The sequence below is a fragment of the Xyrauchen texanus genome, chromosome 22 (assembly GCF_025860055.1).
Source record: "Xyrauchen texanus isolate HMW12.3.18 chromosome 22, RBS_HiC_50CHRs, whole genome shotgun sequence".
Classification (NCBI taxonomy): domain Eukaryota; kingdom Metazoa; phylum Chordata; class Actinopteri; order Cypriniformes; family Catostomidae; genus Xyrauchen; species Xyrauchen texanus.
Window position 1 is genome coordinate 18,290,158 of NC_068297.1, and position 26,091 is coordinate 18,316,248.

The 26,091-nt window shown below is 40.1% G+C and overlaps 2 protein-coding genes across 3 annotated transcripts in view; one reads left to right on the forward strand and one right to left on the reverse strand.

Annotated features, from left to right (window-relative positions):
- Positions 1 to 473: 473 nt before the first annotated feature.
- Positions 474 to 4,294, forward strand: LOC127662811 (uncharacterized). Its single transcript, XM_052154168.1, has one exon. It carries the CDS (start codon positions 532 to 534, stop codon positions 1,141 to 1,143), a length of 612 nt encoding a protein of 203 aa, XP_052010128.1. The 5' UTR covers positions 474 to 531; the 3' UTR covers positions 1,144 to 4,294.
- Positions 4,295 to 9,161: 4,867 nt separating this feature from the next.
- Positions 9,162 to 26,091, reverse strand: part of LOC127662518 (arf-GAP with SH3 domain, ANK repeat and PH domain-containing protein 1-like) — a 44,314-nt gene continuing 27,384 nt past the window's right edge. The window contains exons 9-26 of one of the 2 annotated variants that reach the window (XM_052153734.1): positions 25,802 to 25,888; positions 25,519 to 25,628; positions 24,633 to 24,702; positions 24,221 to 24,308; positions 23,713 to 23,761; positions 22,534 to 22,700; positions 22,005 to 22,138; positions 21,472 to 21,563; positions 21,174 to 21,354; positions 20,189 to 20,274; positions 19,180 to 19,295; positions 18,917 to 18,984; positions 18,270 to 18,374; positions 17,854 to 18,058; positions 17,297 to 17,513; positions 16,068 to 16,284; positions 15,730 to 15,858; positions 9,162 to 13,937 (exon numbers count right to left, since the gene is read on the reverse strand). In XM_052153734.1, coding sequence (XP_052009694.1) covers positions 13,863 to 13,937; positions 15,730 to 15,858; positions 16,068 to 16,284; positions 17,297 to 17,513; positions 17,854 to 18,058; positions 18,270 to 18,374; positions 18,917 to 18,984; positions 19,180 to 19,295; positions 20,189 to 20,274; positions 21,174 to 21,354; positions 21,472 to 21,563; positions 22,005 to 22,138; positions 22,534 to 22,700; positions 23,713 to 23,761; positions 24,221 to 24,308; positions 24,633 to 24,702; positions 25,519 to 25,628; positions 25,802 to 25,888 — 2,196 coding nt within the window. In that variant the 3' untranslated portion in view covers positions 9,162 to 13,862. Of the gene's footprint in view, positions 13,938 to 15,729; positions 15,859 to 16,067; positions 16,285 to 17,296; positions 17,550 to 17,853; positions 18,059 to 18,269; positions 18,375 to 18,916; positions 18,985 to 19,179; positions 19,296 to 20,188; positions 20,275 to 21,173; positions 21,355 to 21,471; positions 21,564 to 22,004; positions 22,139 to 22,533; positions 22,701 to 23,712; positions 23,762 to 24,220; positions 24,309 to 24,632; positions 24,703 to 25,518; positions 25,629 to 25,801; positions 25,889 to 26,091 lie in introns of both variants that reach the window. The other variant, XM_052153733.1, reaches the window with a different exon arrangement.

Below are 26,091 nucleotides of genomic sequence, written 5' to 3' on the forward strand. Positions count from 1 at the left end.
TGCGTGAGAGGAAAAGAGTGTGAGGCAGAGAGATGCAGAATGATTGGATAACTTCAAAGAAAAAAGAAAGAAGTGTGTGTATTGTGGGGGGAGGGGACACTGTTAATTCTGCTCAAAGACTTCCCACAAACCATCTGATATCTGGCTCTGTTGCTAAGGGCAACAAAGGGAGGGACCAGGGGATGAGGAAAAAGAGAAAGTGGTAAGTAGGGAAGAGAGAGATGTTGAAAAATATACCCACTTTTTGGCTTATTGTCATTGCCCGAGCTGATGTAAACCTCTGTAGGGAAGGAAGAGAGTGAAAGAGAGGGAGAGGGAAAAAAGAGGAAGAGAGGGGATGATGAGTGGGCGGGAGCCGAGCATCCAATCCGCTGTGGCGAAGTCAGCATCCCTTTGTCCAATAGAGTGTGACGAGTCTCCTCCAGTGTGAGGTAACAGCGCTGGTATCTTATTAATGAATGGAGCATCTCAGAGGCAGCAACACGGCACTCCAGCTCTCTCTACCTTGACAGAGGAGACCAGCATAACACCATGAGCACAACACATTTGGACAAAAATCAACAACAGCAACAGTGCGCAAACATGAAGCACCAGCTTGAGGATGAGAACTCTGACAGTGATGCAGAGACCAGCATACATCAGGAATCTTCTCTCCCATCTGCTATGGAGATCCATCCCTCTTCTTCTTCAACTAACCTCATCCTACCGTCACCTTCTCAACGGAGATCTATCTCCATGGGGGATTTTCGGAGAGTCCCTGCTGGACAGATGGGCTCTGAGCCCCACTCTACAGCTGTCACTGCCCCCTCCTCAAAGCTGGTAACCCCCAGCTCGAGTACGGAGTTTGAGGCTGCTCGCCGACGCCTTCTGGAGGTGGAGGAGAGGCAGCGCGTCATCAGGGAGACGGAGAGACGACTGGAGGAGCTCAGGGAGGTGTTTGTCCGCTCCGAGCAGGAGGCTGTGGAACACGGAGAGTTGGTGGCACGCATCACCACTGCTGCCCAACAGGGCGAGCTGTATGTGGCAGAGAATGGAAAGCGGTTGAAAAAAGGATTGCGGTTTAAACGGCACAGGCCCACTATTGTCTTCGCCTCCATGCTGGGACTGAGAACGTGCCTCCCTTGGCCGGTCAAACTCAAATAGCAAAATGTGTCACCATGGCATCACTCTCTTCAGAACTAAGGATGTCAAAGGGTCATTATTGCTGTTTGATAGGAAATGCTCTAAATGTTTTCTTTATCTGTAAATATTGTTAACTGGAAACTTAAATGGTGCTCCATTTAAACCGAAAGGCAGCCCATCGAAATGGTGCATGCCTCATTTTTGCTGCTTGACTATGAGACACTGGAGATTTGCTGTTTTGACTGACCTAGAGCTCTGTGCATGTGCTACACTTGTTTATAAGGTTGCTTAGTGGTGCAGTGTCTGCGATAATATGTGAATGACAAAGAACAGAGAGAAGGGTGCTATAGCTCCAGAGAAAGTCACTCAGGTTTAGTTCCCTGTGATTGTTCCACAGAAGGAAAATTAAAAAAGGTTTTTGCATTTACATCCTCCTCCTGCTGCAGTAAGGTGAGCAAAAATAGAGTGTTTTGTTTGTCAGACTTTCTTAGAACCTTTCCACTTGTCTTACTAAAGGGCCAATGGGCTCAAGGATCATCCCTATGATTGTAGGACCTGTAGGGGTCTGAGAAAAGTGGGATTTGTCAGGAGGTATGCACATGCTTTATTCCTCTCATTTGAGTGCCCAGATGCCCCCTTTTGAGGGAAGAAAGGAGTGGAGATCACTCTCTCTCTATATAAACATTCCATCTGTGACTTCTCTCATTCCCTGTCGCCTAGCAACCTTGACCTTGATTTCATTTCCTTCAGAATGTATTTTCAAATCAACAGATCATCCAAAATTACGGCTCATGAATGAAAGGTGGAGGACATTTTGAGCTTCTTGCTGTATGATTTAATTCACATTGCTAGTAAGTTTGACTATACACTAATAAGAATGCCTTTTGCAGTGTAACATGAACCTAGATAGTATATGCACTGGGTTTTCACTGGGTCTGCAGGACGTTTAGCAATCTTAAGAAAGATTTAAAGATTTCTCTCATCATTTACTCATCCACTAGTTTTAGTTTTTGATTAACTATTCCTTTAACATAATATCACTCACTTGATAATAAGCGGAAATGGACAATGGAATGGCAAATAACAGGTAACATACTGGTTGCTATAACTTTTTCAGCTTCAGTTAAAATTTAGCATATTTAATAATGAATTGGATGTTTTCTAAGGCAACAGTGTTCTGATGGAAACGTCCAGTCTTCTCTGCTTTTCCTCTTTCTCTTAGACCAAACAGCTCCAGCTTAGCCTCATTTGAATGGTGAAGTGTGTTTTGGGACCTCAGGAAAGCACAGGGGAGTTCTATTCTTGGCTTGAACCGGTTAAGGCTGGAAGATTCTGAAAGAAGTGATGTGATCTGGCTAGACTTGTAGGTCTTCAGTGAACAGAATAACCTTACCTAGGGCAGATAGATTTATGCAGTACCATGGAGTAGGCCAGCAGGACTGTACATCACCACGGAGAATGTAGCCTGCAATCTGTTGACTTCTTGCTTCATTGTGTAACCTAGACAGTCGTTCTACTTGCTGCATCATATCCGAAAAAACATTTAATCGTTGCATTATATTATGCAATATGTACATCTTTGTTTTCCATAGTTATAAAATGTTTTCCTGTAGTAAGGTCTGCAGTATACTACTGTATTCTATATATGCTACTGCCTGCCTGGTGCTTTTTTGTCTTTGCAGCTCTGTGTGACACCCACGCGTGTCTGTGCGTGTAATGCCGTTGCATTTATGTCAGGAGATATGAGGGGGCAGGATGCCTGCAGACTGCAATCTTTCATTCTTTTATATCGACGAGGCATTGAAGAAACACAGCAGAGGTGACTGATTCTGAATCCAAGGGCTACTTACAGTCTTTCAATGAAAGAGCACCTGGGTGACTTTGGTTGCGTGGATCTCCCTCATTTTTGGGAGGGATTTGATTTAGGCAGCTGTAGATTATAGCAGATTTAGGACACACGAATGGCTGCTTTAAAGTCCCAAAGACAATGAATATCCCTGCCACGTTCTTTAGCTACATATCAACCACAAATTAAACTGCATGTTCTAAATATTGTTGAAAGCCTCTGAAGTGGGTAATAAACCGTTTTTATAAAAAATATAGGCTGCTTCACTGGAAATCTAATGAGCTCCCCTGCAAAGATTTACCATTGATTACCATAGATTCTGCCCAAATACTGTCATTACTACGATAACTACCATTATAGCTTAACATGGACTCTCCTTTAAACAGTGTCACATGCTTTAATTTCTTTTTCTTTTTATGACAAGGTGGCTAGTAGTAAGTTAGCCCAATTTAACACCAATCATTGTCAGTTACCATGGTAAAGTTTTGGAAGGGTCTTTAGTTTGTATAAACGTGTTTCTCACAGGCATTTATTACTAGTCTCAAAAAGCTATATAGAGTTGCATATTTATCAAATGCCTTATTTATCTCCTTTATTGTACATATGGGGTTCATTTACACTCTATTGTAAAGGACACTTCAGCCTGAGTCACTCTTAAGTGCTGATATTTGCACTGCACCTTTTATGAGTTTTGCTAAGACTGGTATTAAAAAAAAAAATGCTTTTCCAAAGATCTTTTTGTGCCCACTCGCAGGATGAATGTAAAGTCTGTCCTTTGTGTCCATGTCTCATGAGGTCATCCTATGGGGTTTCATCATGAGACTCTAAATGTATAAATCTTTGTAAACAGTTTTGTGTGTCCTGCTTAGTTTTGTTGCATTTACTTATTTATATAAGCTGATTCATTATTTGTTCTTTCAGTTGTAATATAACATTCTCCTTGCTAATGTACATCTTACTGCTCTTAACTATTAAGCTTGTATTTCTGTTCTGAAAAAATTCATTTAGTAGGGTTTACAGACTCTTTTAACTTTAAATTTAAGCTTTGACTATATTCGTTTAAATGCTTCTGAACACTATAAGAATGTATCACACTTTGAAATCATGTATTTAATGTGCTTAGCAAAGTTTTATTCAAGATGAAACTACATTTTGGCTTTGTCTTTAAAAAATGTCCTATTCTGTAATTACTGTTATGTAAACTTTTGTTTCACAGAGCAAGATTCAACAGTTCCAAAATACCTTGTTTCTTGTCTAAAAGAATGTATGCAGAAGCATCTCACTGAATTTTTGCTGCATAATTTGTTCAGTTTGCTAAAAGAAAAAGAAAGCTGACATGAAAACAATTCCATATGTTTCAGTGCATTTATTGATAATACATTCAATCACTTTGGTCTTAAATATTGAACATTAGAAACATTTTCACATACCTTTTAATGAGCCAATTTGAATGTGTAAAATGCTGATCTAATATCAAAGAGAGAGAAACTAATATGGCTGGGTCTATTTCAAACAGTCAATCTCTCAGCAGAATCTGATAGGTCAACTGGCCTGAAGGAAATCTTGATCAAGCATAGCATAGAACAACAAATTCTGCTGAAATCAGTTCCAATGCCCTATAGCCTTCTATGTGCTTTTTGGAGCATCACAATTTTGGCACCTATTTACTTGATTGTTTGGGCCAACAGAGTTGAGATATTCTTCTAAAAATCAACATTTTTGTTCTGGGATGGCACGAAAGTGAGTAAAAGAATTATCTTTTTTGGGTGAACTATCCATTTAAGGGGAAAATATACCAGGAAAAACTCAATGAGTGTTACATGATATTATAGATTGACTCATCAAAAAAAGAAAAGGGACGTAACGATGGTCATCCATCCATCCATCCATCTTCAACCGCTTATCCGAAGTCGGGTCACGGGGACAGCTGCACCAGCAGGGGGCCCCGAACTTCCCTATCCCGAGCCACATTAACCAGCTCTGACTGGGGGGCTCGAGGCATTCCCAGGCCAGTGTGAAGATGTAATCTCTCCACCTAATCCTGGGTCTTCCCCGAGGCCTCCTCCCAGCTGGACGTGCCTGAAACACCTCCCTAGGGAGGCGGCCAGGGGGCATCCTTACCAGATGCCCAAACCACCTCAACTGACTCCTTTCGACGCAAAGGAGCAGCGGCTCCACTCTGAGCTCCTCACGGATGACTGAGCTCCTCACCCTATCTCTAAGGGAGAAGCCCGCCACCCTTCTGAGGAAGCCCATTTCGGCCGCTTGTACTCGCGACCTAGTCCTTTCGGTCATGACCCAGCCTTCATGACCATAGGTGAGGGTAGGAACAAAAATTGACCGGTAGATCGAGAGCTTTGCCTTCCGGCTCAGCTCTCTTTTCGTGACAACGGTGCGATAGAGCGAGTGCAATACCGCCCCCGCTGCCCCGATTCTCCAGCCAACCTCCCGCTCGATTGTCCCCTCACTCATGAACAAGACCCAGAGGTACTTGAACTCCTTCACTTGGGGCAAAACCTCCTTCCCTTCCCTACCTGGAGTACGCACTCTATTGGTTTCCTGGTGAGAACCATGGCCTCAGATTTAGAGGTGCTAATCTTCATCCCAGCCGCTTCACACTCGACTGCCATGCGATCCAGTGAGAGCTGAAGGTCACGGACCGATGATGACATGAAGACAACATCATCTGCAAAAAGCAGCGATGAGATCCCCAGCCCACCCAACCGCACACCTTCCCCACCCCGACTACGCCTCGATATCCTTTCCATGAATATCACAAACAGGATTGGTGACAAAGCGCAGCCTTGGCGGTGACCAAGCATGGAATGAACTCGACTTCGTGCCGAGGACCCGGACATAGCTCTCGCTTCGGACGTACAGGGATTGGATCGCACTAAGAAGGGACCCCCTCACCCTGTACTCCCGCAGCAACTCCCACAGTCTCTCCCGGAGGACCCGGTCATACGCCTTCTCCAGATCCACAAAACAAATGTAGAGCAGATGGGCATACTCCCAGGCCCCCTCCAGGATCCTTGCGAGAGTAAAGATCTGGTCCGTCGTTCCACAGCCAGGACAAAAAAACGCATTGTTCCTCTTCAATCCGAGCTTCGACAATCGGCTGAACCCTCCTTTCCAGCACCTTGGAGTAAACTTTACCAGGGAGGCTGAGAAGTGTGATACCCCTGTAGTTGGCACACACTCTCTGATCCCCCTTTTTACCGCCCAATAACATCCTCGGTTGAGGTCAACAGCATCCCATCTTTGCTGTATACAGCTTGGATGGTTCCCTGTTTCCCCCTCCTAAGATGGCGGACGGTTTTCCAGAAGCACATTGGTGGGACCGAAAGTCCTTCTCCATGGCTTCTCTGAACTTTTCTCACACCCACTGCTTTGCCTCCCTCACGGCCGAGGCCGCAGCCCTTCGGGCCTGTCGGTACCTTGCAAGTGCCTCCGGAGACCTCCGGGACAACAAATCCTGGAAGGCCTCTTTCTTCAGTCGGACGGCTTCCCTGTCCACCAGTGTCCACCACGGTGTTCGAGGGTTACCACCCCTTGCGGCACTTAAAACCTTGAGGCCGCAGCTCTCCACTGTGGCTTCGACAATGGAAGCTTTGAACATTTCCCACTCCGGTCCAAGGGTGCCTGAAAAGCTGTGCCGGAGGTGTGAGTTGAAGATCTCGCAGACAGGGACCTCCTCCAAACGTTCCCAGTTCACCCGCACTACTCGCTTGGGCTTCCCAGGTCTGTCCAGAGTCTTTCCCCACCCCCTGACCCAACTCACCACCAGATTGTGATCGGTTGACAGCTCTGCCCCTCTCTTCAACCGAGTGTCCAAAACATATGGCCTCAGATCCGACGACACTATTACAAAATCTATCATCGACCTTCGGCCTAGGGTGCTCTGGTACCACGTACACTAATGAGCATCCTTATGTTCGAACATGGTGTTTGTTATAGATAATCCATGACTAGCACAGAAGTCTAATAACAAACATCCACTTGAGTTCAGATCTGGGAGGCCGTTCCTCCCTATCACGCCTTTCCAGGTGTAGCTGTCATTTCCCATGTGTGCGTTGAAGTCACTCAGCATCACTATGGAGTCCCCTACTGGGGCCCTATTCAGGACTCCATTCAGGGTCTCCAAAAAGGCCGAATACTCTGAACTGCTGTTCGGTGCATATGCACAGACAACAGTCAGAGGTTTCCCCCCCACAACCCGTAGGCGTAGGGAGGCGACCCTCTCGTCCACCGGGGTAAACTCCAACGTAGTTTCGCTCAGCCGGGGGCTCGTGAGTATCCCCACACCCGCCCGTCGCCTCACACCCTGGGAAACTCCAGAGAGCAATAGAGTCCATCCCCTATCCAGGAGTACGGATCCAGAGCCAAAACTGTGCATCGAAGTAAGCCCCACCAGATCCAACCGGTAATGCTCCTTCCCCCCCAGTGAGGTGACATTCCACATCCCTAGAGCTAGCCTTTGCTGCCCGGGTCTAGTCCGTCGAGGCCCACGGCCTTCACTGCCACCCATATGGCAGCGCACCTGACTCCTGCGGTTTCTCCAATGGGTGGTGGGCCCAAGGGATGTAGAGGGGGGTTTCACGTCGCTTCTACGGGCTGTGCCCGGCTGGGCTGCGTGACAAGCCCGGCCACCAGGCGCTCGCCGACGAGCCCTCCATCTGGGCCTGGCTCCAGACGGGGGCCCCGGGCTTCCTCCGGGCAGGGTAACTCCTCCTCTTGCCGTTTTATCCATGGAGTCTTTGTGAACCATTCTTAGTCTAGCCCCTCACCTGAGACCACTTTGCCTTGGGAAACCCTACCAGGAGCACCTGGCTCCAGACAACATAGCCCTCAGGATCATAAGGGCACAAAAACCTCTCCACCACGATAAGGTGCTGGTTCCCGGAGAGGTAATGATGGTCATTATGGCCAAACAGTTCAATTTTTGTTTCATTAGTTCAGAGGACATTTCACCAAAAAGTAAGATCGTTATCCCTATGTGCACTTGCAAACTGTAGTCTGGTTTTTTCATGATGGTTTTGGAGCAGCGGCTTCTTCCTTGCTGAGCATCCTTTCAGATTATGTCGAAATAGGACTTGTTTTGGATATAGATACTTGTCTACCTGTTTCCTCCAGCATCTTCACAAGGTCCTTTGCTGTTGACTGATTTGCACTTTTTGCACCAAACTACGTTCATCTCTAGAATGCATCTCTTTCCTGAGTGGTATGATGGCTGCGTGGTCCCATGGTGGTTATTTCTTGTACAGATGAACATGGTACCTTCAGGCATTTGGAAATTGCTCCCAAGGATGAACCAGACTTGCGAAGGTCCACGATTTGTTTTTCAGAGGTCTTGGCTGATTTCTTTTGATTTTCCCATAATGTCAAGCAAAGAGGCACTGAGTTCGAAGGTAGGCCTTAAAATACATCCACAGGTACACCTCTAATTCAGTACACCTCCTATCATAAGCTAATTGTCTAAAGGCTTGACATCATTTTCTAGAATTTTCCAAGCTGCTTAAAGGTAGTTAACTTTGTGTATGTAAACTGACCCACTGCAACTGTGTTATTGTCAATTAAAAGTGAAACTATCTGTATGTAAACAATTGTTGGAACAATTACTAAATTGAGTCCTAAATGACTTGCCAACACTATAGTTTGCTAATATTAAATCTGTGGAATGGTTAAAAATTTGTTTAAATGACTTCAACCTAAGTGTGTGTAAACTTCTGACTTCAACTGTACAGTCTGTCTCTCATTATGACCAGGGTGCAGACACACTTACATTACCTCAAAACTCCCCAGTTGATGTATTGGAACAGTCTACATTTACTTGGGAAGCAAGTATCTAACTGCATTAGATATTAAGACTGGTTTTCAGATAATATATCTTAAATAATTTTTCTTACCCCATTGTCAAATAGTTATTTTTTTTGTTTTACACATAAGCAAATTAAGCAAATGTTTTATTTTTTTTTAACATGCCAAAGGCATATGGTAAACCTATCTCAAGATATATTCTAGTCGTGGTGTCTTAAGTTTTACTAAAGTCTTAGAAATGTTGGTTCTCAAGTATATCTTGTTTTAAGGACATTTAGACATTTTATTGAAAAATAAGACAACAATACTGATTAAGAATTGTTTTTCTCAATATTTAAAAAACAAGACAGCAATCTAAAAAAATTTAAAACAGAATTTCTGGCCTTTTTTTGGGGTGAATTCTAAATCTGATACGCTCTTCAGACACTTCACAATACTCATAAATATTGGTTCTGAACACCAGCAGAATTTATTCTGAACACACAACATCGGGGATTTAAGATTAAGGCTATAGAGAGCAAAAGAGCATCCATTTGTTACTTCATTTGCAATGTACACACAGATTAGTATAAGCACTTATTATGCAAGATGTCATGTCACAACAACAACATATGTATTAAACATAATGGCAAAAGCTATGACACTAGAAAAACCTTGACCTAGAATAACCCTGATCTTATGGCTGAGCTTAGTCCAGTGAAAAGCTTCCCCGTGGTGATTCTTCATACAAATAAATTATGAAATCTAAGTGTTGAGTTCTCAGATGACCTATAAAATATTGTATATTGGTGTATAATATTGGTAATTAAACTTCTGAGAAAGGAAATTTATGGTTTGCGTACTTTACTTAAAGTCAGCCATGATTTACTGTCAAAAATCTAAGGATATCTCACATATTTCATTTCCCATACCATAATGCAAACCAGTTTGATTTCAAAGGGGCAGACACATTTATCTAAATATAAAGCACAATATCAATAACATAGTACAAGTACTTTCTCCTTAGCAAGCACCAAGGGTATTTTATCTCCATTATTGCTAAATTGCCATTAGTACAGTTAAAAAGGCCTCCTGTAAGTAAATGAAGTTTGTATGAAACAAGTTTAGCCTGTGGATCATCACTGTGTATATCTGTTTCAAAGCTTCTGTTGAACCTGAGACTTATAGCATCATTTCGTTCGGACCCCCTGCCCAGTGATGTAAGACCTGTCAATTATGCAACAGCTCAGTCGGACACTAAGAGCTAACGATTCTCAATCCGTAAACAACTTGAGTGCTGGCAACCATTCATTAGGCTCATCCCATGTGGAGGACTGACGCTGTTGGAAGTGAGGCACTCTCAGTAAAACGTACTAATATGGACACACATACATCTCCATGGATTTGTGTGTGCATAATCTGTTTGCAAAAGATGCTACTCTCTTAATCTAGGGATTTGAACAATTTTGCAGAAGAATGAGGATAGCCTGTGTGAATGTGTGTGGATTGTATGGGGCTTATATATATTCTAGAATAAGACCCTTTTCTCATTTCTCCTGATAAAAACTTAATGCAAGATCTTTAAAAAAAAATGTTGTAATAAACTTATAGGTTTACAGTAAATGCAAAGGTTTAGACTTGGATTTGAATCAAAGTCAAGAGACTACACAGAAAATAATTTAGAGTAGGGTTTACTTAAGAAAAAATCTAAGATTTTCACACTAAAATTGCTAGTTAAATATAACAGACCATATTTTCAAGTAAATGCTATCCACAATTCTTTTACTTTTAAAGTTTACTTTGCAATACTCTGTTTCAAGTCAATTTTACTCACTCTCTGTTTATTCTTTTTACTCAAGCAATATATCACTGAATTAATTCATGCTTTTTAAAAAGTGTAATAGTGTTTGAAATTGTTTTTAAATAGCATTTTAATTTTAAATTTTTTTTAACCCTTGAGCGGTCTACATTTTTTACCTACTTTGGTGTTCCCAAAGATGTCCGGCCTATGAAAATTTGCTTATAAATATCTCATTATGCTACATTATCACCAAAACTTGGATTAGATCTTTTGGTTCTTTTTAAAGTACTTAGTCATGTACATATAACAACACACAGAAGCCTTCCACAGGAAAGCTTAATGCATGTAATCTATCAGTCAACGACATCTTACTGTAAATGATGTTAAATATATGATCGCAGACCTGAACACTCGGTACACAAAACACAATGATGGTAACAATAAACAGATCAATAATGGGTAATTTTAAGTAGAAAATTAACTTCAGATATCACAAAACAAGAGATTACCAAACATAACACAATCAATGATAAAAAAAAAAAATGGTGTTAAGTCAACTTGCAAACAGTGAAACTATGCAAGCTTATTGATTATTCAATGCTGGAAACACCAGCTTCGAAAAGTTTGAAAGTACAATTTACTTACAAAATGTCATTTACCTGTGAAATTTACACAAAGTAGCAAATAAATATGACAATGTTTTCTACTTAAGGACTGGTACATGATTATGCATTGTAAAGATAAACAAACACTCATAATATTTAATTCTAATATGTTCAAATTAATGTTCTAGCTTTTATGTACAAATGTAGAATTTACTTACTATCTTCAATTTCACACTAGCTTTTTAATTCAATGTAGGAGGTACAGTCAGATTAACTTGCATACTGAAATGCATGTCAAATCGAGACAGTACTTTACATATGTCTTGGAAACTTTTAATAGTCACTTTCCATTCTATAAAAAAAAATATTAGATGCCGAGCAAAATGTAAAAAAAAAAAAAAAAAACAGAACAGGCATTTCTTAACAGTAAAAATATATAGTAACAGTGATGCATGTTTACAAAAGAACTGAGTTCAACAAGCACTATTTACAAGCAGCATTACCATTTGCCTCTTGCTTTCCTAAAACACAAAGTCAGCAGAACCATTTTGGACCTCTGGTGCCAACAGTACATACTTTCACCTCTGCCCAAATAATGCTTCAAAGATAGTCAATGCGATGGCAGAGGGGAAACATCTGTTGTGTACTCTCAAACATTTATACAGAGTCTGCTGGTTTTAGACACATGCCAAATGCTCCATAAAACCACCTCAGTATGGAGAGGAGACCCCATAATAACGATGATGACTGACAACAATACAGTGACAGAGAAGAATGCATAAATAAACAGTAAATGAGGGCATGAATTACAGAAAATTATATTTCTTCATATATAAAACTGACAGAGACTTTTCCAGACTATCACTGAATATTGGCACTTTATGTAGTGCACTTGTGGTTATTCTTAAAAAGTTGTTTTTATAGAATTAACAGAGGGATTAAATACAATGTAAGTATTTGCTCTTTGTTGAATATCTGATCTGAGATTTTATATGTGCAGGCACTGAAAAAACACTTAGTTTTGGCACTATTATGCCACATAACATTATAGGGATAGTTCACCAAAAAATTCAAATTATCTCATCATTTGCTCACCCTCATGCCATCCCAGATGGGGATGACTTTCTTTTTCTACTGAACACAAACGAAGATTTTTAGAAACATATTCCAGCTCTGTAGGTCCATTGAATGCAAGTGAATGATGGGCAGAACATTGAAGGTCCAAAAAAGCACCATAAAACTCCAGTGGTTAAATCCATATCATCAGAAGTGTTATGACAGGTGTGGGCGAGAAACAGATCAACATTTATATCCTTTTTTTCTATAAATCTACCCTTTCACATTCTTCTGCTTTTGTTTTTGGCGACACACATGCATCATTCCATCGCCACCTACTGGGCAGGGAGGAAAATTCATAGTTAAAAAAGTTATATGGATTACTTTTATGCTGCCTTTATGTGCTTTTTGGAGCTTCAACGTTCTGGCAACCATTCACTTGTATTGTACGGACCTACAGAGCAGAGATTGTTTTTTAAAAAGCTTCCTTTGTGTTCAGCAGCAAAAATAAAAGTCATACACAGCTGAGATGGCATGACGGTGAGTAAATGAGGGAATTTAAATTTTTGGGTGAACTATCCCAAAAACAAGGCAGATAAAATAAGAATCATGCACATGAGCTGTAAAACTGGCTGTGGGTTACTGTATTTTTATTTTACAGTCTTTATGCATGGAAAGACAGAACAGTGTCTGTCTACTGTACTGTTCCGAGTTGATGTGCTCTGAATCTTTTTTAAAAACTGAAGTATATAGGCCTTAAGAATACTGAATTCTGGGCTTTTTGGCAAATTAAAGCACAACAAGGACTAAAAAAAATATATTTGGTCAGATAGATAATATTCTGGTGTTCTAGTTGAGGATTCTGGAAATTGATTTGAGATGTATTTCACACTGAATGTTGTGAATTGCCGTAGTTCTAAGTGCAGGGCTGGATGTCCGGGAATCAGCAGCAATAGGAGACGTCGGTGCACAAGAGCCAGACAAAACAGAATACATTACTCAGTCTTTAACTCAAAGTCTGGTGGACCTAGTGTCTGGCCAAAATTAAGGTTATATAGCATTTCATAACACCTGACAGTATAAAACAATGTCCAGAGAGCACAATTACACTGAGCTATTGAACCAACCACAGGCAGAGCACTAAGAAATGAGTTCAGTGCCTCCCAGTCTAGGCAACAGTCTCAGACAGGAAAACTCCAAGGGCGCCTGATTGTCTTTTTTTCTTGCGATGATCTGAATTTCTATGTAGTCTAAATTATTTTACTTCAGCATCAATAATAACAAGTGCTGGCTTTTAATTGAAAAACAAAGCCAGCGAGAGCTGGTTCCATTTGGCTTTCATAAATGCAAGCAAAAGCTGGATGGCCTACTTCCCTTTTCTGCCTATTCAAGTCCAGTCATTCATGGGCCGTTTACAATATACCTGCCAAAACCTTCAATCCAGATAAACAGAACTGAAATACATTAGGAACAGCACTGATATGGATCAGTGGATCAGCTTTTTGCATCCAATCCACTCCAGTATTTGAACTTTTCAGCTCTAAGCGTATACCAGATACAATCTCTATAGCTTCTAGGTCTAGCGACTCTAAAGTGGACTTGGTCCACTTGGTATGATGTTAACATTCATAGAGATTCATTCTCCTATTTGATGTACATAGTTGACTGGAAATGAGCCACTTCTGGATGGTTCTCCCTCTATATGGCCAACCTGGGAAGGAAATGTAAATGTTTACAAAATCAGTGAGGAACTACTGTAACCCATTTTTATTTTAAACATTGGTAGTTTATTGACAGGTATAGGCAAACACCATAAACAGAAAATATGTGCAGCTATATTTACATATCAGCAGAAAGACTTTGTTTATCCCTGGGATTAAGTGGTCTGCACTAAATACAGATGTAAACGGGGTGATCTGATCACAAAAACCACATACAGAGTAGGGATGTGTTGAAGGACTAATTTCAATGACGTTTAAATTTAAATTTTGGAGTTGATTAGTCGACTAGTCTAAAAAAAAAAAACTCAGAAAACGGTCAAAAAACATTGTGATTTCATGCGACCCATTTAAAATATTTCATCTATTCCAGTAGCCAAATCAGACACAAAATTCTGCTGAAATGGGGTATTTATCTGACACGTGCATGCCTTACATTATGATCATTGTTCATTCAATATAGAACATAACACGCATTAACAGAATCAACGTTAGTGAATATAAGCATATTTACTGAAAACAATAGAACAAAAAGGCAGTGCAGGACCAATAAGAGCAAACCTAATAGCTTTTAAATGTCATTCGCAGATTAAAAGTTACTTAACATATTAAAACAGTCAGGACATTTTTGAAAATAATTAACAGGTAAGCCAAAACTGAAAAGTTGTGTATTTCACATGCATTATGATCTAATTTGAGAACCGTTAACCAATAATAGTTAGGATAGAAAAGAATTGGCCTGTGAGAAGTGTTCAATAAACTTAATGTACAATATTGTTCTAAACATGATGTGCGCACAGAATAAAAGATAGTTTAACAAGTTAAGCAGTGTGCACATCGTTGAAAATAGACTTCTTAATCAGCAGGGTAAAAAATAACTGGCATACCTTGCCTAAAATGGTAACTTTCTAGGCTACTTACTCAGAGCATAATTTTTTGATGAGCAAAATTAACGTCAACATGGTCAGGTGAAAGACTCGAGTCAGTTGAGCCAGCAAGCATGCAGAGATTTAAACAAGACTCAAATGTGAAAACATCCATAGTGAATTGCAAGCCAACTTTTTGGATATTCACTTGTCGCACCACCACTGAAGTGATTTCCATAGCTAGTTTGCTTGTCTAGCAAGAGGACATTTTCCTGCGCATGGCACAAGTGAGAGGGGGAAAAAGTATGAGGCCTGAAGTGAAATGAAACTGTATTCATCTGCTCCAGATATCCTCTTTTGTAGTAACTGTATAATTAATTATAATTCAAATGTAATATAAAATATAACATAAACATGACAGTAATTTAAAAGCATCCTTTTAAAAACAAAGACAAACATAAATGTGTAAAAATGTTGAATATTTGAATGAGGAAAAATATTGACCGACTAGTAGGAAAAATATTGACCGACTAGTAATTCCAGTGTCAACGAGCTGTCTCAGAACCATTTAGTTGACTAGACTCACACATCACCTAATAAGGACGTAAAATACAACAACCTATATTTGGGAGAAAGGTACGCTCATTTTTCTCTTGCTGTATTTGTATTTCTTTTTTTTGTTACTTTTTTGCACTTTACCATCATTCAGTAACACTGACATAATGAGTGATGTACACATTCCTGAGACCCTTCCCTATGAAATCCGAACACATGAGGTCACATGAGATGCATATGACTGGCCAAGTGTTAACAGCGATGCGTGTCACCTTACAACTTGTGATCAAATCACCTGAGACACATCTTAATACCAGGTGTAAACAGGGTCAAAGAGTGTGTGCTCTAGTGCATGTGTACTTACCCACCAGTGTGGGTCATCAGTTGCCATCACTACTATGACCTCATTCTTAAAGAAAGCCAACTGATCCTCACCAACCGCTCTGCAGTCCACTAAAGCTCTGACCTTCTTGGGTCTCTGCCTATAAGAAATCTGACACCCACAAAAATGAATGTGCTAGCAGGGGTGTCCACAAATAAAGGAATAACAAATTGCATAAAATATTGGTATACATATTATGTAAATATGTAAACAGATAGAGATATCACTGAAGTCCTAATTCTCAAAACAGTTCTTTTGCAAGACATTTGTTCATTTGTTTTTATATTGCACAAGATAATGATCATTGCATGGCTTGTTACCATGGCGTTTTTGCGTGAGCGAGGTGGTGGCAATAGGATTGGCACAGTGGCACTGATGCTGGCATTGGCATTAGTTGGAGGTGGGGCTGGGTTGGGAGCTCCACCCACTGGACAGCTGTTCAGCTCCTCCTGACTGCCTGCACATCCTGGAGATGGTACCGAACACTTTCCCTGACTCCCACTGCTTGTGCGCCGATATGAGGTTGTCTTATCTGAACTGCAGATCCAAAAACAATATTTGAAAAATGATTAATCAAAATACTGACATATATTATCTTGTATCCTTTTGCACTATGTATAATCTCATGTTGCATGTATGAATGCACAACACTTGCTGTATTTTATGTATGTATTGTATGAAGTAGTTTGTAGCATTGTGGTCCTGTGAGACATAACATTTTGTCATAACATTACTGAAGCTCGGGAGAACATTTTGTCCCAGCTGAGCCACACACAAGCACACTAAAAAAAAATATTTACTCATAAACATCAAGACTTTAGTGGATGTTATGGAAACTGTCTTAGGCTTTAAACATTTTATTAATTTCTATTCATTAAAGTATTTATTGGGATCCAGGCTGCTGTATATATTATAAATTATAACCAGTTAATTTATAACACAATTTTATTGTTCTTTTTCTATTAACCACTAGATGACAGTATAAATAAAATCTTTTTTAATTTCTGATATATTTCTTGTTGAATCTGGCTGCATATTATAAAGTGTTTTATACCATGCTTCATAGATACCAAAACAGCACAGATTTTGGGATGAAAAGTGCTTTCAAGGAAGCAAACAAGTAAAGATGCTATTTGCACCTCAATGTAAATAATAACATATACTATTTACTTTTGGGTGTTTTCAGTGTTGTATTCTTTTTTCACCATGGTACAAATGGCTATGTATGCACCATGATGTAAATAGTATACTATTTTGTACCCCACATGCCTATTTGCACCCTAATGTAAAATGCAATATGCTTCTATTTGGATAATTATAATTCCATATTTTAACCAAGTCTGTTTCTGCTATTGAAGTTGACTGTCACATTGTCTGGCTCCAACAGACTGCTGTGCAAATAGCTGCGCTGTGCTAGTACAATATTGACCTGGGTGCAAAATGAAATAATTAAAACCTCAAGGTAAAATAATAAGGAAACTTGTAAAAACATTGTAACAAAAATATAGCATATTCCCACAGTGATCAAAATGGATTTTGAATTTGTAACCTGACAGGCCCTCTCTGACTCTGTGGAGAGGTGGAGTGATTTTTGCTCTCCGTCCCAGAGGAAGGTTGTCCCTCCCAGGACACCATCTGTCTCTGTCCTTTCGCTGCTCCAGTACTGAGAGCGCGTGCAGGTGCATGTCCTGAAGACTCCATCACAGCGGAGGTTCTCTGAAGGCATCCAGAAGGATGGGAACGCTGGCGGTGGGGTGCGTGGGTCTCTGGAATGCAAACCGAGATCTGAGGATCTGATTGACCTGTGGGGACAGAAATGATCTTTGACCTATTTTGGCTGCCATTTGTCTGCAATAAATCTGCAGGGTTTGTAAATCAACTACTTAGACAGCGGAGCCTATATCATAAAATTTAATTTCATTGATTCGTTTTGTTTATCAGGAGATTTATGTTTGGTTATCAATAGCTACTTCAAAGACTATCTAGTTATTATAACTTTTCTGATTAGCATCATAGTTTAAAGGTGTGAACCCAACAAACTCCATGGTGGGAACCAAACAAACTTGTACAAAAACTAATTTAAAAGCTACCAAACAAATACCTCACCTCTCTGTATTGCTTTAGCTGGCAGGGGAGGTGGCATTATGCCACCAGAGGGGGCACTGTTGTTGGGTGGATTACGATAAAGGAAGTCAATATTCTCATAGGTCCTTGCTGGACTGCTTTTGTTTAAGTTCCAAGCAGACGAGAAGTGCCCATTACTGCCTGAAGGTGGCAGCGGAGACCGTGAACCCTTAGAATGTGGACTCACCTAAACAAATAGGTATTACACATTATCATTCTGCAGAACACTTAAGACTCAAAACTGACATGTTTCAATGGTTATCTGCACATCAAAATCACTTTTTCTTACACAAGAAACTTTCATGAACCTTTATATAGCTATAACATTTAAAAAAAAAACACATTAATCTACATCAAACTTTCAAACACGGTTTTATATGCATATACATGTTACATACCCTATCATCCAGATCATCTTCACTGTCATACATGTCCTGTGGAGTCTCCCAAGTGTATTCAACGTGGATCTGGCAGTTAAACTTCCCACTGTGGGCCAATTCCAGCTAAACACACACACACACACACACACACACACACACACACACACACACACACACACACACACACACACACACACACACAAAATGTACAAACAGTACACGGCCAATTCAATGACTCAGTTTTGACTAAACTGTTATTTCACACTAGTGTTCTATCAGTGAGAGCAGACAAAAGTACTGACACATGGAGATCATTTCATATTGAAATCCAGCTCTAGATTTGGTTTTGTTTTAGGACTGTAATTAGTGAAAGGTCAGCCTCATAGTGTGGCCATGATCCCTGGCCCTTTTCATTATTAATATAGCATCATTTGTGATGTTTATGACAGCTAATCAGTTTGCTTTATGTGATAATGATACTATTATATAGATAGGTGAGAGGAAGTTCTACATGAAAACTGTGTCATACGAGACTGCAGGATATTAAACAGGAAAAATGTTATTCAGTCAACATCAAGATAATATCTCCACAAACACATGCTCACATACAGTACATACACACTCCTGCCAAAGTCAATAACTGTTTTTATTGTAATAATGCTCACCAGCTCAATACACTGTGTGTGCTGCAGTCTCTTGGCAATGTCGAGTGCAGTCTCGCCCGCTGAGTTCACTACAGGACAGTTAAAACAATGGATCAGGTCAAAAACAGGACACATGGAACTAATAAATAGACAAATGAAGTCGAGATCCTTCCTGAATCCCTGTGGATGTGCGAGGTTAGCTAAAGCTATTTAGGCATTTCAACAGTATTGTTCATTTATCATTTGTGCTGTATTATGAGGCTCTTCTGTTATTATTGTGATACCTGTGTGTAGGGCAGCTTTTGCTTTGAGCAGCAGTTTCAGGCACTCTGATTTGCTGTATAGTGCACAGTAATGCAAAGCTGTGTTTCCTTCTGCAGTCTTCTTTTCCAGGCAGCCACTGAGAGACACACACACACACACACACACACACACACACACACACACACACACACACACACACACACACACACACACACACACACACACACACACACGGGTCAGATGATCATTTCAAAGACTATTCTTTGGTAAAAGTGACATCTCTATTGCTTGAACACAAAAAAATTATTCTTACCTTGTCCACAGACAGCTTCATTGAATGGCTTCATTTATTATAAATGGTAAATGGTCTGCACTTATATAGTGCCTTTGTAACCTTAACAGTATTCAAAGCACTTTACACTGTGACTCATTCACCCATTCCCATATAATTGGAGTGATCCAACATTCCTGATATCTCCACTGAGGAAATCATTGTGAGAATCTAAACTATGATACAATTTCATCAAATCTTTAGATCAGTATCAACAACATGTCTGGATAAGTCACTTCAGGTAAAACTTTGATGTTCTTTGAGAAAATAGGTTAACTCCGCCATATTTAAAGGATATGTAATGATACAGGAAATACTCCCATGCCAATAGCATTCTAAATCCTTTGTTTTTGTTTACATCCTTCAAATAGTATATTGAATGCGGTTATCCCAAGGCTGTGTTCACACAGCAGGACTCGTTTATTAAATAACGTTTTGTTAGTTGGGATAGTACTTTCTGGTTTAATGAAAGATGCAATCTTTAATATTTAAGTCACTGTCACTATGGTTACAGGCGTTAGTCAAGGCTATCGCAAGAAAAGGGGATTGACTTCAGTTAATTGTTCACAGCTTTTGTTAATTTCCATACAACATCTCCTGTAAGATGTTGTATGAACAGGACAATTCAAGAGTCACACCTGTTAGCAAATATGGTCCCAAAACCTAACAGTGTGAATACATTTGAGCATTTATCTCACCAGTTTTGAGCCAAAAAGTCCACCAAAGCCAGAGAGGTCTTCTCTGCCAGTCGCACAGCTAGGTGAAGAGCGGTCTCCTTAAGGTCCTGTGAGACACAGGGTGAAAATGAGATGAAGCTACATGCTGCTGCCAACATGCTACTGCTTTGAGGAAAAAAAGTACAGTTTATTCATCATGCCAATAAATCACACTGCACTGCAGAAAGAGTGATGGGAAGATTAATGAATTAGGCTGCGAGTTGCCATACTACAATTCTCTTCAATATGTTTGTGACTCAGCCACTTACTGAATCATAGTCCATTTCTGACCTAGAATAATAGAGATTTAAGCCAAATAACTCTTTCACTCATTCACCCACACACACACACAACACAACTGAAGCAGTAATTACACGCCATGTGCTCACTTCCTGAGTGGGCAGAGAAGAGGCGAGATCTGATTAGAGATGGAAATAAGAGAGGAAATACAGAATTACAGAGTGAGAGAGAGAATGATTTATGATAGATGACAACTAACAGAACTGATCAAGGAGAAATTGAAAGAAAATGTAATTCAACCATACAAAGTATCATATGACAGACATACATATTTGAAAGCTCTAAATCTTTAAAGCATCTCAAGACATGTCTAAAGTGTAGCCTGACAGGATGTATCCAAGCTCAGAGATTTGATTACCTTTACATATTCATAAATGGTGTGCCTTTTGACTGTAATGACATGTAAAGGGGTGTTCACACATTCAGCAATCTTTTTGTCATGAGCAACAGGGACTGTTGGTGATGCAATGTGGTCGTGCCCAGCGATGTGACAAAGACAAGTTTAACTTTGAGCATAGAGCAAATATGCTATGTGGCGACTAAGCTCACAAGGAACGAAAGTCCTGGTCATCTCTAGTGATAAATCTGCTGTTTGTGTGAACAGGACATAAGGGTATGTAGCAGTGGATTCGCTCATTGTTTCATAGAGAAAGTGTGTGTATCTTACCTGTCCTTCAGGTGTGGCTTCTGGTTTCGAAAGGTCCATTCCTTCTGCATAGAGCTGCAGCAGTGATGTGAGGTCTTTACTCCTAACGGTGTCATACACACAATACAGTTCAGAGTGTTCTTTTGGAAGAACATAGCGGTGTTCAGCATACTTTGCCACAATAAACTCCTTCCTGGCTGTCCTGAGAAAGACACACAAACACATTAAGTATGAAGCCGTACAGAGAATTGAGTGATGGTTTATTTTTTATATTAATAATGAATGGAGCTTTACGTGTGAACTGTGCAGCAGGACTTACATGTCACTCTTTGGTAGGGGCTTGATTGAATCATTGGTCAGGTTGACTTCCATGATGTCATTAAATCTGGAATTTCCAATGCTCACTGCAAGCTGTATATCAAATATCACATATTCAGTGGCGCGTTTGAGCTGTAGTTTGACAAAACTAGCAACAAAATAAGATTCATGAATGCACTTAGATTAAGGAATATTTCTGCTGTTCTGTCAGAGGATAAAAAGTTCACATAAACATGAACAGATGAAGCCAAAAACAAGTCACTTGTGACAAACTGCTGAATCACTATCAGGGTATTATGGGTAGGTTAGAAGTTCAAGATAAATGTTTTTTTTTTTTTTTACAAAAACACTGGACAAAGATCAGTTAGAAGGTGAGTAATGGAAACTGAATAACTTCAGTAAATGGCATGACATCAATAGCTTATGAAATTAAATAAACAACGGCCTCCAGTTCATATGAATGACTTTCAAAAGAGAGTATGCGAGTTCAAGGGAGATCCACTTAATAGTTTACGTGCATGAATGTGTGTTTACCAAGAGTTCAGAGGTGCTAAGCACGTCAAGAGTTAGAGACTGAATTCGTGAGTGATGTACTCCGAGCTCGCGATGGATTCCTGAACACTCAATACAGGTGAGGATGCCCAGGTTAGTAGAGAGCCAGGTAGGGTCTAAAGAGCAGAGATAAACACACCTCACTTAGACATTTCTCTGTCAGAATTGAGCTATAAACACCTTCTGGTGACCATAGAAGTTTGTTTGTTTGTATTTCTAACAATAATGCAGGAGCTCTGTACAACAAACATGCTTGCATATTTAACTGTTCTCTTAACCAATCTCAATAAATCATGTATGCAAATCTCAAATACATATTAGTGACAAATTATGCTAAAATAAATTTAAGCTTTTCTCTTTGACATCTTCATTTCAAATAATGTTACACTTAGCATTTCAGAATTACATCAATCAACAATGCCATCTACTGTCTGGCATTATAACAGTATTGGTGACTTTGTAACAGTATTTTTTTTTTATATCTGAATATGTCAGTATCTGCAATTGAGACCTGGAGCTCCACAGTCGCAGCAGGCCTCATTGCCAGGCAGATTTCTCAGGCCAGAGATGACAGCTCGGACGAGTTCCTGCAAACCGCTGTCCTGAAATTGCAGTGGATCACCCCCAAGAGCTGTGTTTAAGGCCTCCTCCTTACTGTTCTGCAGCACAGACACCCATCTACAGTAGGAGAGTGAGAGAGAGAAACAAATTTGTAAAAAATAGGATTGAGTTCTTATCACTGCCTTCATCTAAAACTGAACACCAAAAGATTGAAACATTTGGGTTCTGGAAGTAAAACTCCCATCATCCGCAATGGGACTGTACCTGTAGTTAATTCCTTCATAAAAAAGAGTAAGTACACAGTCTTGTACCTTGTAGAACGGAGGAGGGTGGGGCCAGGCTGGAACAACACATGTCCAGTCCCCAATCATCCTGATGGGGGGTGCGCAAGGGATAAAGTTGGCCATGATGACAGTTTGAGAGAGAGAGAGAGAGAGAATTACAGGCAGCTGCTCTGTGTGTTTATGTTTGTGTGTTTTTGGTTCAGTGTATCATTAAACTATTATTTATATTGCCAAACCGGTCCTCGCCTCCTTTCCCTTAACCCCCTTAACATTGGTGCTGAAACCTGGGAAGGAGGAGGGATGCCCGCCTGTCCTCTAAGGAGGGGTGAACCGGCCCAGGTTGGAAACGGAGCAGCTGCCTGTAATTCTTCTCTCTCTCGAACTGTTGTCACCGGCCGCCTTTATCACCCATCGGGCTGATTGGGGACCGGGCGTGCATTGTTCCAGCCCGGCCCCGCCCTCCTCTGCTCTACATACTGTACCTATTTTGACAATTTTCACATACTTTTTTGCTTCAAATCAAAGCTTGTAATGATGCGATTTATGTTGGAGCTGGTTGGTTTGGTTCATGGCTTAGAACACTTTAATGAGGAATTTTTTACCAACGGGTAAAATGAATGGGGAAAATGTGGCCATTCATTGTTGCGCTCTATTGTGACATTTCAAAAACATCCGTAGCATCTTTAAGTAACTTCATTATAATTCTTTATCCCTCTTTTGACTCTTTTTCTCTCTCATCCAGGGGAGCAGGTTTTGAACCAGCTTCCTCCTGCATGTCTGTGCATGTTGTTTGCAGTGCTGAAAGATTTCTCTGAACATGGTTGAGTACAGATTCATGCACCTACATCAAACATTCCTGCTCGTCCTCAGCCTGAAAATGGTATGTGCGATTGTCTGTAAGAATAAGAGTGTGTGTTAGAACTGAGTGGGCTTTTATGCAAAAGGTACATGGGAAAAACAATCCTGATCTTCAGGAGCTAAATATAAAAAAGGCACTCAATTCACTTACTTTTACACATACAAAGACTGTTCCTCAGATTTTATCTACATGCTTCTGCACACCTACATACACTACACACCTTGTATGGCTTATGTTACACATCACACAACTTTGTTTGGTTAATTTTAACATCAAAATGCCAGTAATTTTCTCAATTGTATTTAAAAGGATAAACAAACAGAGCTTATTTCTGGAAGTGTACATTCTTAGCTTAAATAAAATTTCTCTCCTCAATCTGTTTGTAAACTGCATTAAATTTAATAAATTGTATATCTGTATCTCTATCTGACATATTTGTTGAAAATCAGGTTAATCTTTTCATGTACATTCACACATGTGAGCGGGGAACTTACGTGTGACTAAATCAAACGTTCTCTTTTCCTCAGGGTTGGGCCGCACCTGACAGGTCAGGAGGTTGAGCTTTGCTGGTGGTCTGTTGATCTGAAAGAGATCACAACATGCTCAAAACACAGCATCCAATTCCCACAGTTTATTTTAAGACTGTTTAAGCAAACATGCACAGGACTTTTCATAGTCGTATACATGAATGACAAACATTTCTTAAAAATAATGATGTTCAAATAATTGCTCTTGTGTCTCCAGGCATAGGGAACAGCCGTTGTGTGTCAATACTATGTGAGCGCACTATGTGCTTAGACAACTGCAGCTTCAGTTAACTGCAAACTGCAAGCATAAATAAAAGCTGTAGAGAGTCAAACTCTCCAATCATTCTGTGTGCATGTGTGAGTGAGAGTGTAATCTCACCGTGCTATGTGAAATGGTAAGGCAGCCATATTTAACCCCACACTTCCTCTTCTGCCAGACCTTTCTGATCCTGAAACAGAAATATTATCATGACAAAAATCAGGATACTACAGTGAAGCCTTTAAAACATACTCGAGACTACTACCCCTTCTATGCCTTGAATAATGCAAGAAGAAATTCAATACGTTCCAAGCAGATTTAATGTGATGTTTCAGAGGTCAGTGGAGATTTCTTTTGATTCAGAAGCTCTCCAGTGAGGTTAGGACATTCAAATTTGCTGACTGATTTTATAGTGTCACACACAAAGATAAGTGATTAACCACATCAGCTTGGCGGGATGTAGGCATGTTTTTGTGTGTGCAGAGCTGTAGGATGGGCTCAGAGGTTTTTAAGAGAGTGTAATGCATCCAGAGTCTAAACCACACTTAATAGAGAACATCTGTATGAGGAACAGTGTGACACACACATTTACAGAGAAACACACCCTTTCTCTTAATCAGAATCACACACTGTACTTCAGCTGTCAACTGATCCTCTCAGGACATTCCTTCATCTCATGTGCTCTCAGTGTCGAAAAAGGGACATATATATATATATATATATATATATATATATATATACTACTGCACACTGAGAGGTGTATGGAAAGTGTTTCCAGAGGATCACACAGAAACACCATGTGATCAAAAGCAAACAGGAGCTGGACATTGCATCATGTCTGGAAAACCTTGAATAAGTTATGTTAATGAAATTGAATAAGGGGTTTGTTGTTTTTTTGAGTGTTTGGAGGGGGGGGGGGTTGAGGTTCAAACTTATTGAAACTTCTCAACTTTGTAAAGTAGTTGCTAAAGTTTGGAAGCTTCAAAGAATATGCATCTTGACTCACCCATCACTTTTCTTAAGAAGAAAGCCAGATTTCTCTGTGCCATATTTCTTATTGCCTTGCGGCTGATGGATGCTATATCCATGGCTAGAGTTCTTCTTGTTTAGAAAATCCTATGATGAAACAGAACATCACATTCATCATCACCATCATTATTGCTGAACTTCACTGGAGTTTCAAATTATCGCCACATATAGGCCTTTTTCTATTACATCTGACTACAGTCATGGAAATACATTACTTTGAACAAGAAATCTTAACATTCTGTGACTCGTAGTGTTGTTACCTCTTTGCCATCCACCTGTAGTTGTGTTCGAAGACTGTCACGCAGTTGAGAGAGCTGCTTAACTTCCTCATCTTGTTTGTGCCGAACCTGTGAAACAATCACATAATGATGAGGCAGGCCATGATTCTGAGCAGCTTGTTTGTTGATTCTGGTTATTGAACATTAGTTATGGACATAAACTCAAACAGTGGTGGCCAAAAATATTGGCACCCTTGGTAATTATTTGCAAAGAAGGCTGTGAAAAATAAGTCTTTATTGTTTACATTTTTGATCTTTCATTCAAAATATAT